Genomic DNA, 14921 nt, shown 5'->3' with positions numbered 1-14921 from the left:
TTTTGTAATATTGTCCAAAATAAGGATATTCATGTATGCCATAAGAGACTTGATCCCAATATTGTTAAAATTTCATATTTACCTTTTATTAAACATCTTTGTAAAGGAGATTTTACATGTAATGAATGTATTCTTGAGAAAATGAAAAGTTTACCCTTTTATCAAAGATCCATGTTTACAGCAAAACCTTTTGAAATCGTTCATTCCGATGTATGGGGTCCGACTCCTGTGATATCTAAAGGAAGATTCTCATATTATGTGATTTTTGTTGATGATTACACTATGTATTGTTGGATATACTTTCTCAAAAATAAGCATGAAGTTTTTTCGACTTTCAAAACTTTTCATATGATGATCTCAAATCAATTCAATGGGAACTTAAAAATCCTTAGATCCGACTCTGGAGGAGAATACCTATCAAATGAATTCAAAAGTTATCTTGAAAATTATGGTATTTTCCATAAAAATCTTGTCCAAAAACCTCTCAACAGAATAGACTAGTCGAACGAAAGCATAGGCATATTATTGAAACAACTCGAACTTTGCTTATTTTGCAAAACATTTCAAAAAAACTCTGGGCTGAGGCAACCCTTACATCGGTCTATCTCATAAATAGTCTTCCATCAAAAAATGTAAACAAAATTTCCCCTTTTGAAAAATTATACGAGAAGAAACTTGACTATAACAGGTTAAGGGTGTTTGGATGTAAATGTTTTGTTCTTACGGATAAAAATGATAAGCTTTCCCCAAAGGCTATTCCTTGCGCCTTTCTTGGTTATTCGGAAACCCAAAAGGGGTTTCGGTGTTATGATGTCAAAAATGACAAATTGTATATCTCTATAAATGTGAGTTTTTTGGAAAATCTTAGTAGTTTCGAAAGCTTTGTATCTCATGATAAGAATGTGGATTATTCCTTTCTATTTGAAATGTTAACTAAAAATGATATGAGTGATGATGAATCAACTCCGAATAACTCAAGCGATAATGAAACCGAGGAAACTATCACCTTTCTGCTCTCTCCTCCTTGTCAACATATCGACGAAGGATTATCTAGAGCACCCCTCACCTATGTTCATAGAGATAGAAACACCTTCAGAAGTGCTCTTGAAAGATATGATGACACCAGTAGGACTGCCTCTCCAAGAGAGAACTTGCAAAGAACTGAAGGACCTAGGAAAGCTCTCTCTAGGTTTATCTCATATGACTCTTTTTCACCTAAATATAGGGTCTGTCTTAGTGGCATTCATTCTTACGTAGAACCTAGAATTTTTGAGGAAGCACGAAAATGTTCTGAATGGGTAAAAGCTATGGAGAATGAACTTGGTGCTCTGAGAAGAGCCAAAACTTGAGAATTTCAAGATTTTCCTAAGGGTAAGAAAATAATAGGATGTAGATGGGTATTTAAAGTAAAAACTAAAAGCGATGGATCTCTTGAGAGATATAAGGCGACACTAGTTGTTAAGGGATATAGTAAAAAATATGGGATTGACTATGAAAAAACTTTTGCCCCTGTGGCCCGAATGGTCACTGTTCGATGTCTCATCGCCGTTGCCTTCATCAATAAATGAAACATCTACCAAATGAATGTTAAAAACGTCATTCTAAATGGTGATCTGAATGAAGATGTATATATGGATGCTCCACCAGGAATGGAGACTCTCAAAGGGAAAGTACTTCGCCTTCGCAAAGCACTTTATGGTTTAAAACAAGCCTCAAAGGCTTGGTATGTTAGGTTTAACTCCGTAATGTTAGAAAATGGTTTTTCTTCCTGTTTCACTGACACTGCCTTATTTGTTAGAAAAACCAATGCAGAGATTGCCATTCTGCTTTTATATTATAACTGGAAGTGATTCTAAAGGGGTTAAAAGCATAAAATCAATTTTGAAGGATGAATTTGAAATGTCTGATTTTGGATTCTTAACTTATTTTTTGGGTATTGAAGTAACATACTCTCATAGAGGGTATTTTTTATGTCAAACTAAGCTTGCTTCGAGATTATTGAAAGGTCAGGTATTACTGATGACAAGGTTTGTGAAACTCCTACTATAGTGGGAGCTAAAATAAAGATTGATGATGATATTCCTCTCTCTGATCCCATCCCATACCGACAGCTTGTGGGATCATTGATGTATCTGAGTATTATTAGACCAGATATTTCTCATGCAGTTCATACTGCAAGTCAGTTCTAACATGTACCAACATCAGTTCACATGAGTGCCATCTTGCGGATTGTAAAATACATAAAGGGTACACTAAACAAGGGAGCATTCTTATCCTCTTCTTCTGAATTGAAATTAATTGCTTATACTGACTCTGACTGGAGAGGTGACCCAAATAACCGTCACTCTACGACTGTTTTTTTTGTGTTTTTAGGAGACTCGTTGATCTCATGGAGATGCAAGAAGCAACAAAAAGTGTATTTATCCTCTACTGAAGTTGAATATCGAGCCATGAAAACTACTACCATGGAAATTGTATGGATTCATCAGCTATTAGAAGATTTGGGGATCAATGTTGAAGGGCCCACCAAGCTATGTTGTGATAACAAGAGTGAAATTTATATTGCCAAAAATCATACATTTCATGAGCGGACTAAATATATTGAGGTGGACTGTCACTATGTTCGAGAAACATATCTCAAAGGAGTCATAGATCTTCCGTATGTAACTTCCGAGTATCAGTTGGTAGATTTCTTTGCCAAAGCTCTGTGTTCTCCGCGATTCAGCTTTCTTCTTGGCAAACTTTCGGTCATCATGCCCTAAGTTTGAGGAGGGGTGTTAAATTGTAATCCATTATCATTGTAATGCTCATATATATATTTTATATATATATAAAGAAATATACATATACATATATATAAAATATATATGTATATGTATCTATCTAATTATATATATATATATATATATATATATATATATATAACAGCCATAGGGGTATTTTAGTTTTTTTCATTTTTGCGCATATTCCATTTGGAATGTGCATGTAATTTCCTTTTTTATTTTATACTTTTTTTACTTTTTCTTTTTTCTTTTTATTCTTTTTGGATTGCCTTGGGAGGGACCCAATATGATCGTTGGGCCCCTCCAACGGTCACATTTGTGACCGTTGGAGGGTCTCCAACGATCACATTGGGGCCCCTCCAAGGCCCCCTTCTTGTGTTATAAATAGGGGTCTTCTTCCCTTTGTAAAGCTCCTTATTTTTTATGCTTGCGTGCATTTGTGAGATTTTGTGGATTGTGCCTTTGTGCACAAGTGTTCTAAAGAGTTCTTATTGTGCATGTGTGCACGTGCTTATCATCAAGAATATTAAGGTCTTGATCATAGTATCTTGTTGAAGATACTTTTACAAACTGTACTGTGAGACAAATGTCTATTCAGGAAAGGTCAGCACAGAGAAAATCATCCAGGAAGGTTATATGACACTTCAATGCAAAGTCTAACTAGTTTCCAGGTTCTCTACTTTGGGCTACAAGCCATTACGCACTATATGTACCCAAACCATTTTTGGTTCAAATGGTTCTACTGTAGCATACCTAGGTCTTTGGGGCCACATTGACCTGCAACCACCAAACCTTGTGACTTTGAAGCATTATCATCAGTAATCTTCATATTATGAGGAATGAGGAACTACTTGTTTCACATCCATAAGAGCATGCCATCCAATTAAGCCATTTTCTCCTTGCTTGTTTAGTGTTTTGCACTGAGAGGCCTATTCCAGATTTGTAGTTTGAGCAAAGGGAATGCTATCTTCATCCTTGTCCGTGACAGATTAGATAAAATGATGAGAGATTCTTCATCTTTTGATGATTTGATAACTCCAAGATGAATTGCTGCTAGAACAATTTTTGCCTAGTTACTGATATGCCACCACCTCTTAACTCTGACACTTTGAACAGTTCTAAACTTCAAATAGTGGTTCCTAAGGCCATGTCTAGATAACTCTAAAAAAACATGCTGTTCTGTCATCTCAGTTTTGGGGACATCATTGGGGAGAACTCAGTCCGTGAAATTGCATTTTAACACTATCTGCTTGGATGACAAACCTCCCCCACCCCCTACTTTTTGAACATCTCAGTTCCGGGGAACATAGTTTGTGATTCAAAGTTAATTTGTTTGTGGTAATCATCTTTTATGCGCAGAACTTACGGGAACCAACCTAGGAAAAATATCCTAATTTTTCATCTCTCTCTCTCTCTATATATATATATATATGTGGTTTTTCTTCCTTCATGATCAAGAACAAAAGGCATCCCATAGATTTTTCTATTAAGATAGGCAGTCAATGGTTGGTTTTCTTTGTGTTAGCTCATGAGATGCATAGCGAACATTAAGAGTGGGTTCTGGCCACACAAACATTCCCAAATCTAACTCCTGCCCAAGTCAGATCCGGCAATGAGGTTTCCCCTTGTTCATTTGATTGCACTTGGATCTTACCTTCCTAAGTTAAACCTATCTGAATTTGACCTGGATCAGTATAGGCAAGTCCTCCCAAACCCAATGAAATCCTCCTTGTTCAACCAGAGTCAACCCAGATGCAACCCATATTTATTCAAAACTCACCATCATATGAGTAAGAACCATGTATATTTAATAAGATCAAAGCTTAAGCTAATTTATATTCATTTACAATTCGGTGGGAATCTAATCAGCCTGATTCCACTGCAAAGCATCTGTGGCTAATGAAGGCTGGGCTTCAATCCATAAAAGGCCCACTTAGGCCAGATTTGGATTGATATAGCTTTCTTCATGAGATTGACACTGGAGATATGACCTTTTTTTAATATCTAATAAGAACATTGAAAATATGATGTGTTAGCTAATTAAATTCGTCGGAGCTTAACGATACTCCAAAGGTTTACTACCCCGTTCTGTCCCATGTTGGCAAACGATTGTTTTTTGGGAGACGGTGAATGTTGGTAAACAAAATAGGATGTGCTCCATTCTGGTTTGTTGTTTTGTGGATTGGAAAAATTCTGATAAACCAAAATAAAATAGAAAATGGTGAAAGACCCCTTGTTCATTTTTTTATAGGTTGGGACAGTTATTCCAAATGAAAGAATCTGGATATTGTGATTGCTGATATGAAGCAAACTAGTAATTGGCATATTGGCTATTTTTTCTTTTTTTTTCTTTTCTTTGTTTTAATGGTCAGGGTAATGCTAAAATGCAGGTATAGGAGGATCTTTTCCATGTATTTGCTTTATGGATCTGGAATGGTTTACAAATTTAATTCTGATTAAGTTGTACATCTTCCTGAGCTATGTTATTTTGTGGGTTCGGTGTTTCAGGGGCAGAACAAGTCTTACAAGGAGAAGTTGTCAAACTGTACTTGCAGCTCATCTCCTGTGTATTGTTAGAGTGATTGCTCCAATATTACCCCACTTGGCAGAGGATGTTTGGCAGTATTTGCCTTTCAATTTTGTGGTGGGAGAAGGATATTTGGCAAGGTTTGTCTTTGAAGCAGGCTGGCCGACTATAGACAACCAGTGGGCAACAATGCCAAATGAAGATATTGGTCTTTGGTCCAATATTCTTGAGGTATTCCCATATTCTAATCATATGAATAAATAATGCAGTGTTTTCTTTTAGTGTTGATGATGCATAACTTAAAATATATCCATGTGTGTGGTGCTTTCATTTGGTTGTAAGTTTTCTGTACTAACTGTAATGAAATAAGCGGAAATCAAAATACAATGTGCTCAAGCACAAATACAAGTTCACTAAGGGACAATACAAAGGCCAAAGCCAATACAAAAGCACAAAAGTGCATACAAGGGCCACAAAGAGCCAACAAGAGAACACAAGAATGTAAAACATATAAATATGTTGAATAACAATGCTTTAGAAAAATATCAGTCCAAGGAGGGGGCAAACACCACTATATATACAATGAATACGGCCTTGTGGAGCTCCCGAGAGTCGTTGGGAGCTCCCAATGACTGGTTTTTTGGCCATAGAGCCCTCATACCATACAAAAAGGACAAAAATAAAATAAAGGAAAACAAAAAACAGAAAAAAGACATCTGTTCCTAGTGGACAGACCCTATTACAAGTTTAAAATGACCAAAATGTCCCTGATGGGCATTGGCTATTACATCAATGTATACATATAATATATATAATAACACATTTTAACACAAACTCGAGGTTAATATTTGGCTATTACCTTGGTGCAACAGAAGCAATAAGAAGCAAAACAATTAGGATTGATAGAAGATTACAACTATGTCACAGGGATAATCTTTTTTGGGCACTGTACCCATGCCGAACGGATACGGGTCGGATACAGTTCCGATATGGACAGGATATGAGCAAATCGTATCCAGCACGGTTTGACCATATCCAACCCATTTTTGTCTCAACCAAAGCATATTATTTGGCTAAGACTCGTAAACCCCTACCATTTTATAACATTTGACTAATTTGACCATCAATTTTAGGTCAAACAATTGGTCAAAACTATAGAATTAAAACTAGAAAAATTGACTCCAATGTGGATAAAGTTTTCACCTCCGATCAGACTACCTAAATCCAGTCTGCGCACCGGGTTGACCGCACCCGGTGCCGCACCCGCGTCGAGTCGCGTCGACGCGGGTGCGGCACCCTGCTAACCGAATCCCTGTGACTTAGGATTTCTGCAACATTCTCTATTCAACAAGTTCAAATTTGAATTCTAGAATATCAACTCATTATCTTGTGAACCCTATCAATCTGCTAACGTCATTGACAACTCTGTACTGTGTACCAACTCTATTGAATAAAGCTGTCTTGACTCTTGACCAGTGTTATTAAAAACGCGCCTCAAGGTGCAAAAAGCGCGCCTCGCCTCAAGGCGAGGGCCTTTGTGCCTTGAGGCGCAGGTACAAAGCGCAATACCCCTGAGGCATGCGCCTCATAGGCCTTGAGGCGCACGCCTTGAGGCGAGGCACACCTCAGACTAAGGCGCACACCGCCTTTGTCATCGCTGGCTTGAACGTGATGCGTATCATCAATGAGCCCACCACCACTGCTATCGCCTATGGTCTAGACAAGAAGGCCACGAGCGCGGGAGAGAAGAACGTCCTCATCTTCGATCTCGGCGGCGGTACCTTCGATGTCTCTCTTTTCACCATTGAAGAGGGTATCTTCGAGGTCAAGTCCACGGCGGGAGACACCCATCTTGGTGGGGAGGACTTCGACAACCGGATGGTGAACCACTTTGTTCAAGAGTTCAAGAGGAAGCATAAGAAAGATATTACCGGCAACCCCCGACCCAGCAGCGCCTTATCCCGCCGAAACTTGGCCACCCACGAGTTGGACGCCTGCCGGAGGTCAGCCACCGCCGACGGCACGTTCGGATCCGACCTGTCCATCGTCAGCGTCGCCCTCACCTTCCCGATCACCTCCGTCGTCGCCCTCATGTACTCCTCGTCTGCTGCCACCGCCACTGGTGGTTACCCTAGTAGCAGCAACAGGGCTGCCGCCGCTGCTGTCGTAGTCGTTGTCGTCGTGAGGAGGGTTCGCCGGGTTAGGCGAGTGGCCGAGGCGGTTGGGCGCGAGGGAGGTTGGTGGTGGTGTTAGGGGGAAGTTTGAGGTGGGGAGTTGGGGGTGAAGAGGGAGTGGGTGGTAGACATTTTTCTCACATACAGAGAGAGGCTGAAACCCTCTTTTAGAGAGAGAATGTGTGCTCCAAAAGCCTTTTATTTTTTCTCAGTATATTTTTGGAAAACACTGCTATTGAGAGAGAGAGAGAGATTTTGGTTGGCAGAGGGAGACGAATGGGGATGATTTCCTTGCCACGTGGCTTATCTGCTTATCCACTTCCCCTGCTATGGTTGGGCGCGAGCGTTCCTTGAGCTGTTTGCAGGGCTCAACGGGTAAGGCTTGTATCGAGTACCCGATCTGAATCTGAACCTGAATTTTTGGATATGGCATGAAAAGTACCAAGTACCCTAATAATATTCAGGTAGTGCAAGGCGGGTTTGGGTTATGATTTATGCCGGGTATGAATCCAAGTATTTTATGTGTTTTGAGTAAAAATAAATTTATGAAATTATGCAGGTCTGAGTTTGATATTCCATTATCGTGACCGGGCAAAAACTGAACCCAACAATTTATTATATGGGCTGGTTTGGGTATACTCTGGGTCGAGTACCCAACCCGTTGATAGCCCTAATTGTGAGCGAAGTTGTCAGTGGATCGGGTTCAGGTTGAATCCATTTTGTAATTGAAACTGAAAGAGGAATTGAGGAAGTGCATGGGCTGCCAATATTATGTCAGATATCCAATCGATTCTGGGTGTATCTGAATTCAACCAAACAAAGTATAGTTGGCTCCTAGTAGGGCTGGGACTCGGCTCGTCGTTCAATGTAAGAGTTCAATGTAAGAAGTAGTGTCACAAATCTCATAATTTTCTTGGCAAAGAAAACACAATAATTTTTGACAAAAAATTGTTTTATGAAAATTCGTTTGTTTTTCTGCAGTTCATGCGCAGAATAATACGTTTGTTTTTCTCATATTTTTTCAGTATTTATTTGAGATTTTTTATTTCCTGTTGGTTGTTGCTTCATCAATAAAGATTTTTTATTTATTTATAATTTTAGATATTTTTTTATAGTTTTAAAAAAAAAAACTTTGAGGCTTACGCTTTACGCCTCACCTCAGATTTTGGTGGAGCGCCTCGCTACGCCTCAACGCTTTTCACAACACTGCTTTTGACTAACTTCAGGAACCTGTCAAATATCACTGCACCCTGATCCTAAGTTGATCAAATGCATGAATATGCTAGACATTCAAAGTTTATATTTTATTTTCTATCCCAGTTCAACCAACCACCGTAGTTTGGAGCTGGCTGGTGGGGGTTGTAGCCATGAGACAAAAATAGACAATTTTATGTTTTAAATACTAGTTGGTTCATTTCCAGCTACCTCTAACGTATCTTCATGCTTTTCTGAGAGGTTTATAATTCTTGGCTGTCTTTGCACCAGTTGAGAACAGAGGTGAATAAAGTTCTGGAGACTGCGAGAATTGGAAAGCTGATTGGTTCCAGTTTGGATGCAAAAGTCTGGATCCATACTTCTGATGTAGAACTAGCATCTAGATTGAGAGCATTGTGTGCAGCAAGCAATCATGTGGACATGCTTCACCGGATATTTATTACATCACAGGTAAGTTCAGATTGTTAAATAACATATGGTTACACATAATATGTTCTAACTTCTATTCAGATGGACTAGTAATGTGAGTTGCAATAATGAACTCTGCAGAGTCCAGTTTGGATATGTAGTCATAGAACAGGAAAATGTAAAGTCCAGTCCCATCTTTTATGGCTTGTATGAAAATGGGCTTGTTTTCACGTTGAGTGGAACAAACGTGTTTTGGGTGGGCCCACTTGGGACTGGTGCAACTCTTCATATGAAAGTTGCTTTGCACCTCCCCATAGAAACGAGTTTTGCATGAAACTGCGCAAAAAATAATTCTGAGAGTGAAGTGAGCACGTTTTGGGTGGGGCCTACATGGGACTGGCATTTTTCACACCTTTCCCTTGGGAACAAGTTTGCACAAAACGCTGGTTTCCTGGGAAACTTGTTATCACGTGCTGTTGCGTGATACAAACAAAGCCTCATATAGACTAGAAAGAGTGGTAGGTCTACATAGTGTCCTTGGGCGTTGGTGGGGCTGGCCCTAATATTTTTCATTTAAGCATTACTAACCAAGCTCCATGCGAATATTGTTCAGGTTGAAATTCTTTCTTACATGGAAGATCCGTTAACTCTAGATATTCCATACACCGGCCATTATGATATGAAAGGGGGAACCAAGGTTTGGATAGGAGTGTCTTCTGCTGATGGTAGTAAATGTGAAAGGTGCTGGAACTACTCTAATCAAGTTGGGACATTTTCTGATCACCCAACACTATGCGGCCGCTGTTACAGTGTGATCATGGACTACCAACATCAACTAGCTGCAGCAGGGGCTAGCTAAATATACAGAAAAAACTGAAGTATGACTGGCCCTGCTAGCCGACTATGTTGGCATGGTATCATAACCATTCTTCTGTCCACATTCAGTTCAGCATTCAAAACTCAATGCAGATGGGAGCTAGCTGCGGGGAGGAAGAAGGCCCCAAATCGATGGTTTGAGAGAAAGAGTAGGGACAATTCTTTTTGTTTTTCCTCAAGATGTATATATTAGATCAATCATTTTTATTTGTTTGTGTTGATAAAAAAAAATTAATCTTTGATCCTCGAGAAAATTGATGATTTGAATTTATATATTCTATTTTGCTTGCTAATTTAAGGTTTTGATTCCTAGTGTTGGCACCACAAGAGCAAGTGGGTTACCATCATCCGCTATAATGACAAAAGTCCAAAACAGCAATTATTCAGCTGCGATTTCTCCTGAGATTTTCGAAAATTTTCATTGGATCACATTTTTATTAGGCAAAAAATATAAAAAAAATTAAAGATATAAGAAACAAGGAAAAGATGGGAATATATTTTGTTTAAAACATTGCTGATCAAAAGTACATATTGTTTAAAACATGTGACAAAAATAGCACAATATTTTTTCAGAAGTGTCAATATTTTGTTGCTGTCACCCATGACTAAGACTGGATTTTACCTGATATCTGACCGAATTCAACTCAGTTTAGTAGGATTTGGTAAGCCAAAACGATATCTGATTATAACCGGATGCAAGTATAGATTTGATTTTTTGTTACTGAATCTGACAAATATCTGGATTTAATGGATATCTGAATCCATTTGGATGTAAAAAAACTGGATATAGTATGATGAGTTTTGCACCATTAGAATCTGAATCCAAATCCGATTAGATGATTTTGCTGGCTTGTGGCGGAGCATGAGTGATGGTCACATATGTTGGATCTGGTAAACCAGAATCCAGTTTCTGAATGTGCAAACTATGAAATGTGAAAAAACATGGAAAAAACGTCTGGTTACCAATAAATAAATTGATTTTACATTGGAAAGATGACATTGGCATCCAATAGGTTTGAAATTATTCCTACCCACGGATGCATGAATCATTCTTCTCTTTCTGCAAAACAAATTACATCCTGACCAGACCTGCTAGTGTAATCTTTGATGTCTCCTAAATGTGTCACTGTCTGATGCTTTCATATTACATCATGGTGATTCAGATCAAATTCTTATTTGATTTTGGCTAAAAATTACAGATACTGAGCTCTATATGGGACTTTTTTACGGTATTATGGAAACACTAAAGACATCTGGGACTCGTGGTTTGATTCGGGGAATGCTATGATATTTGCTTGTAAACGAGCCTGGCATTATCATGGAAGAAGGTTTCACTAATGCTACAGGTTGTGAACAATCAGTAAGAGGGATAGGCCAACATCATGTCGGCTTTTCGATGACATCATCAGTCTTTGCATCCCTGTTATTGTTAGTGATAGCATTGAGGTTCCATTTGAGGGAATGGTTGACTGAGGATGTCAGAGTTCTGTCTTTGTTTCTGTGAATAATGCTGTGAAACCAAGCTGTCTTTTAGATCACCTAAGAAGCTTCTCTAAAGAACAGAAGGATTCCTTTCGCCTGAAATTATCGCGAGTGCAACCAATCTTCGATTATGATAATGGTCATAGAGGTGGAATTGGACCTGTTCCGGCTGATGGGTGCAGTAAATCATACTTGGAGGAAGGTTTCTGAGAAGTCTGCAACCAAAGCAGCAATTATTTGCGAAAAGCGAAAACCAGGCGTCTTGATACCTGCTTGTTGCCACTGTACATGATTGGCACATTTATATCTATTTCTTGTTTTTTTTTTCCCGGATAACTGGGGGGAAGCCACCTTGCTCACTGAGTTCATTGGCGTAAAACCTCAGGTCTCCCTTGCCCGCTTGGGAGTACACCTAGTATGGCAAATGAAGCACACCCATGGGTTTCGAATTAGTGACATCCCATCAACTTGGTGTCATTCACGAGCCATCCCTACCAGATGAGCAGAGCCTTTGTGAGCATTTCTTTTTGTATTCTAGTAATTGGAGAATTACATGTGAGACAGCCATTTTTTCTGCAATTTTTGCATGTGTGCTGCTCTAGGAAAATTGTCTCGTAACATTGCCTTTTTTTTTATGTGCGCCAAATTTCGCTTTCATTTTATCACGTTTATGTACACACACATGCGCGCGTGCACACGCACACATGCACACCAAATGATATCTTCTGAAAATTGAAGGAAGAATGTTTCATTGGCCAATGGAACAAATCAGAAAGGTTGAATATGGGTTACCCAATAATTAGATCCTTGTCTTTCAGCATCTGACTAGGCCCTCAAGTGCAAGGCATCTGCTCGTAGTAAAAATGGATAACCAATCCCCCTCCTCTTTGAAGGAAACATCAGAAAGAGGAAGCTGATCACAAATCCAAATACCAAAGGGACCACGTTGGTCACCTTCCTTGGCATTGCCTTGTAATAGCACCCTGCAACATCATTGTTCAACGAAGCAAATGCCAGAAAGGCTACAATTGACAGTGTTACATGAAACAGATCTCTTCTTCTTAGTCGGTACGACAGATTGGCCTGTTTTTCCCGGCCATCATTGAATGTCCATATCCCTTGGAGCGTAGCAACCCCATAACATAGCCTTCTTGATACCGTTCTATAGCTGTCTGTCAATGCAAAGAAGATGCATGACAATACGCAGAGGCCCAAGAATACGGCCGTCAACCACCGGTTTAGTGTGTTGCATGATCCATCATTGGTCACTATTGGAGCAAAAATGGTGAATGCCAGGATTTTTGCAGTTGGTAGCAGAATGTTCAGGCGAGCCCTGCCGCTAAGAATTGTGTTCAACATGTAAATGAAACTATATATATATATGATACGTCCAATTTTGCTTGTGATTCCTTGTCTAATATAGTTAGGTTCGCCTGTATGTTTACTTTGTCTGGACGACTAGGGAAGCAACAACTTTTGGATAAGTTAAGGCATCAGGACAAAGTGTGAAGGTTTCTTGTTGGGAGTCGTGAAATTTGAAGTTCAAGAACTTGGTCAGGATATTGCATGAACAAACATTGAAGTTTGCAAACTTGCTGATGTTTTGCATGATGTACATTAGTGCCTGCGGTGGGCCTCTGTGTATTGTCATGCATCTTCTTCGCATTGACAGACGGGTGGATCCGGATTTGCTTAGTTGGATCCATAAATGTATTGGGTCATGGACCCATAGCATCCATTAGGATGTGGTCCAAATCAAAAGATTCAGATCCTTAGATCCGGATGGTTTTAGTTTGGGTTCAAAGTTTAAATGGGTCGCGATTCACAGGACCCAAACCCATTTTGGGTTCACGCTATCATGCATGAGGAAGGAGGCAAAATGCAAATAAAAAAAAACGTAAACCCTAAAAAGGGTTTACTCTTAAAGATGAAAAAGGAGAATATCATGTTGACGCAGCTGGAGGTGGAAGAGGGGGTAACCGGCCCACCTCTCCCACGATCTCCACCCCTTTCATTTTCTCTCTCTCTCTCTCTTTTTCCTACTGGAATGGAGATAAATTCTGATTTTTAAAGAGAAGGCTAGGGACACGTTGGGGAAGCTAGGCTTTAAATTTCAGACTTAGACTCGCTACGATTAGGGATATATGATATAACAAGTCAGACTAGATTCTATAGTTTACAGCAAACATAATCTATGCTTAGGACTAGGTTCAATGGATTGGGTGAGGTCAAGGAGTGGTTTGGGATTAAGGGAAGTATTGGCCTAACTTAATTGGTGTGTCTAGGCTTAGTCTATGGCTTGGGCAGTGGTTGAGGGTCTATAAGACATCAGGTTCACTAGGTTGAGTCCGGAAGAGCTTAGCCATCGGATCCTTGTCCACACGGTTTTGGTACTTGGACTTGGGTAACAGCCAAAGTCCTTGAGTTCCACCACCTAAGGAAGGTATGGTCCTCTAGTGCCAAAGAATAAGAAAAAAGAGACGTGAGAGAGGACCTAGGGGCCAATAGAGAGAGAAAGAGAAAGGGGGGGTGGGACGAATTTGAGAGAGAGAGAGAGCAAATTCTTATTATTTTATTAGCAATATTTAGCATGCTTCAAATGGAGAATCAAATGACCTATATATAGGCACGAGAGGCGATTTACAACCCTCACAAGTTACAAACCTCAATTTAAATATAAAAGCTAAATAGAGATAAACCACTATAGAATTAGGTAACACATTCTTAGCCTTGGGTAACACCTCTTAGACTAGGGCTAATTCTGGATAACTCATTGACTTAGCTAAACTTAGCCAAGCTAATTTCAACCTCCCATTTTTTGCCCTTCTACACATCCACGCAAGCTCCCAAAAAATAGGGAAGTCACCCCCTATGTGAGCCCCGCAGGCTTCATTGCTTAGACCAAGAGAGGCGCCCCACCTATGGGTCACACTTGAGCCTTCAATGCCATGATAAGGTGGCATCCTGATGATGGATCCCAGAGTTAAACGGAGCTTGGAGTCTGGATCTGGAGCATCACCAAATAGATCATCTTCAAGTATTAGGTGCAATGGACTTGGATGGGAGTCACCCAAACTAAGGTCAATATTAGGTACTTGGGGCAATGGATTCAGATCAAAGTCTTCAAATTTTGGATTCGGTTGGGCCTAGGTGCAATGGACTTTTGATTCTACATTTGAAGCATGATAATGAAATGATAAGAATTGCCCTCTCTCTCAAATTTTTCCCTCGCTCTCAATCTCTCTCTTTCCCTCTCTATTGGTCCCTAGGCCCTCTCTTATGTCTCTCTCTGCTCTTATTCTCTAGCACTAGAGGACCAGACCTTCCCTCGTGGAACTCAAGGACTTAGGTTGTAATATCTCATAATTTTGTCATGATTTTTAAAGTCTAAAATATAATTTCTATTAGTATAATTTTGAAAATTAATCTAAAATATAATTTTCATTAATAATGATG

At 39.5% G+C, this 14921-nt stretch overlaps 1 protein-coding gene and 1 pseudogene across 1 annotated transcript in view; one reads left to right on the top strand and one right to left on the bottom strand.

The window, feature by feature from the left end:
• OVA2 (tRNA synthetase class I (I, L, M and V) family protein) overlaps positions 1-10276 on the top strand; it is a 73675-nt gene extending 63399 nt beyond the window's left edge. The window contains exons 20-22 of the mRNA XM_089996197.1: positions 5292-5541; positions 8970-9149; positions 9721-10276. Coding sequence (XP_089852323.1) covers positions 5292-5541; positions 8970-9149; positions 9721-9966 — 676 coding nt within the window. The 3' untranslated portion in view covers positions 9967-10276. The remainder of the gene's footprint in view (positions 1-5291; positions 5542-8969; positions 9150-9720) is intronic.
• Positions 10277-12290: 2014 nt separating this feature from the next.
• On the bottom strand, positions 12291-12824 carry LOC149846131 (protein DMP3 pseudogene; annotated as a pseudogene).
• Positions 12825-14921: the final 2097 nt, after the last annotated feature.

The sequence above is a fragment of the Nuphar pumila genome, chromosome 2 (assembly GCF_984573655.1).
Source record: "Nuphar pumila chromosome 2, dmNupPumi1.hap1.1, whole genome shotgun sequence".
NCBI lineage: Eukaryota > Viridiplantae > Streptophyta > Magnoliopsida > Nymphaeales > Nymphaeaceae > Nuphar > Nuphar pumila.
Note: the sequence above shows the minus strand (reverse complement) of the source record. Positions and strands in the feature narration are given on the sequence as shown.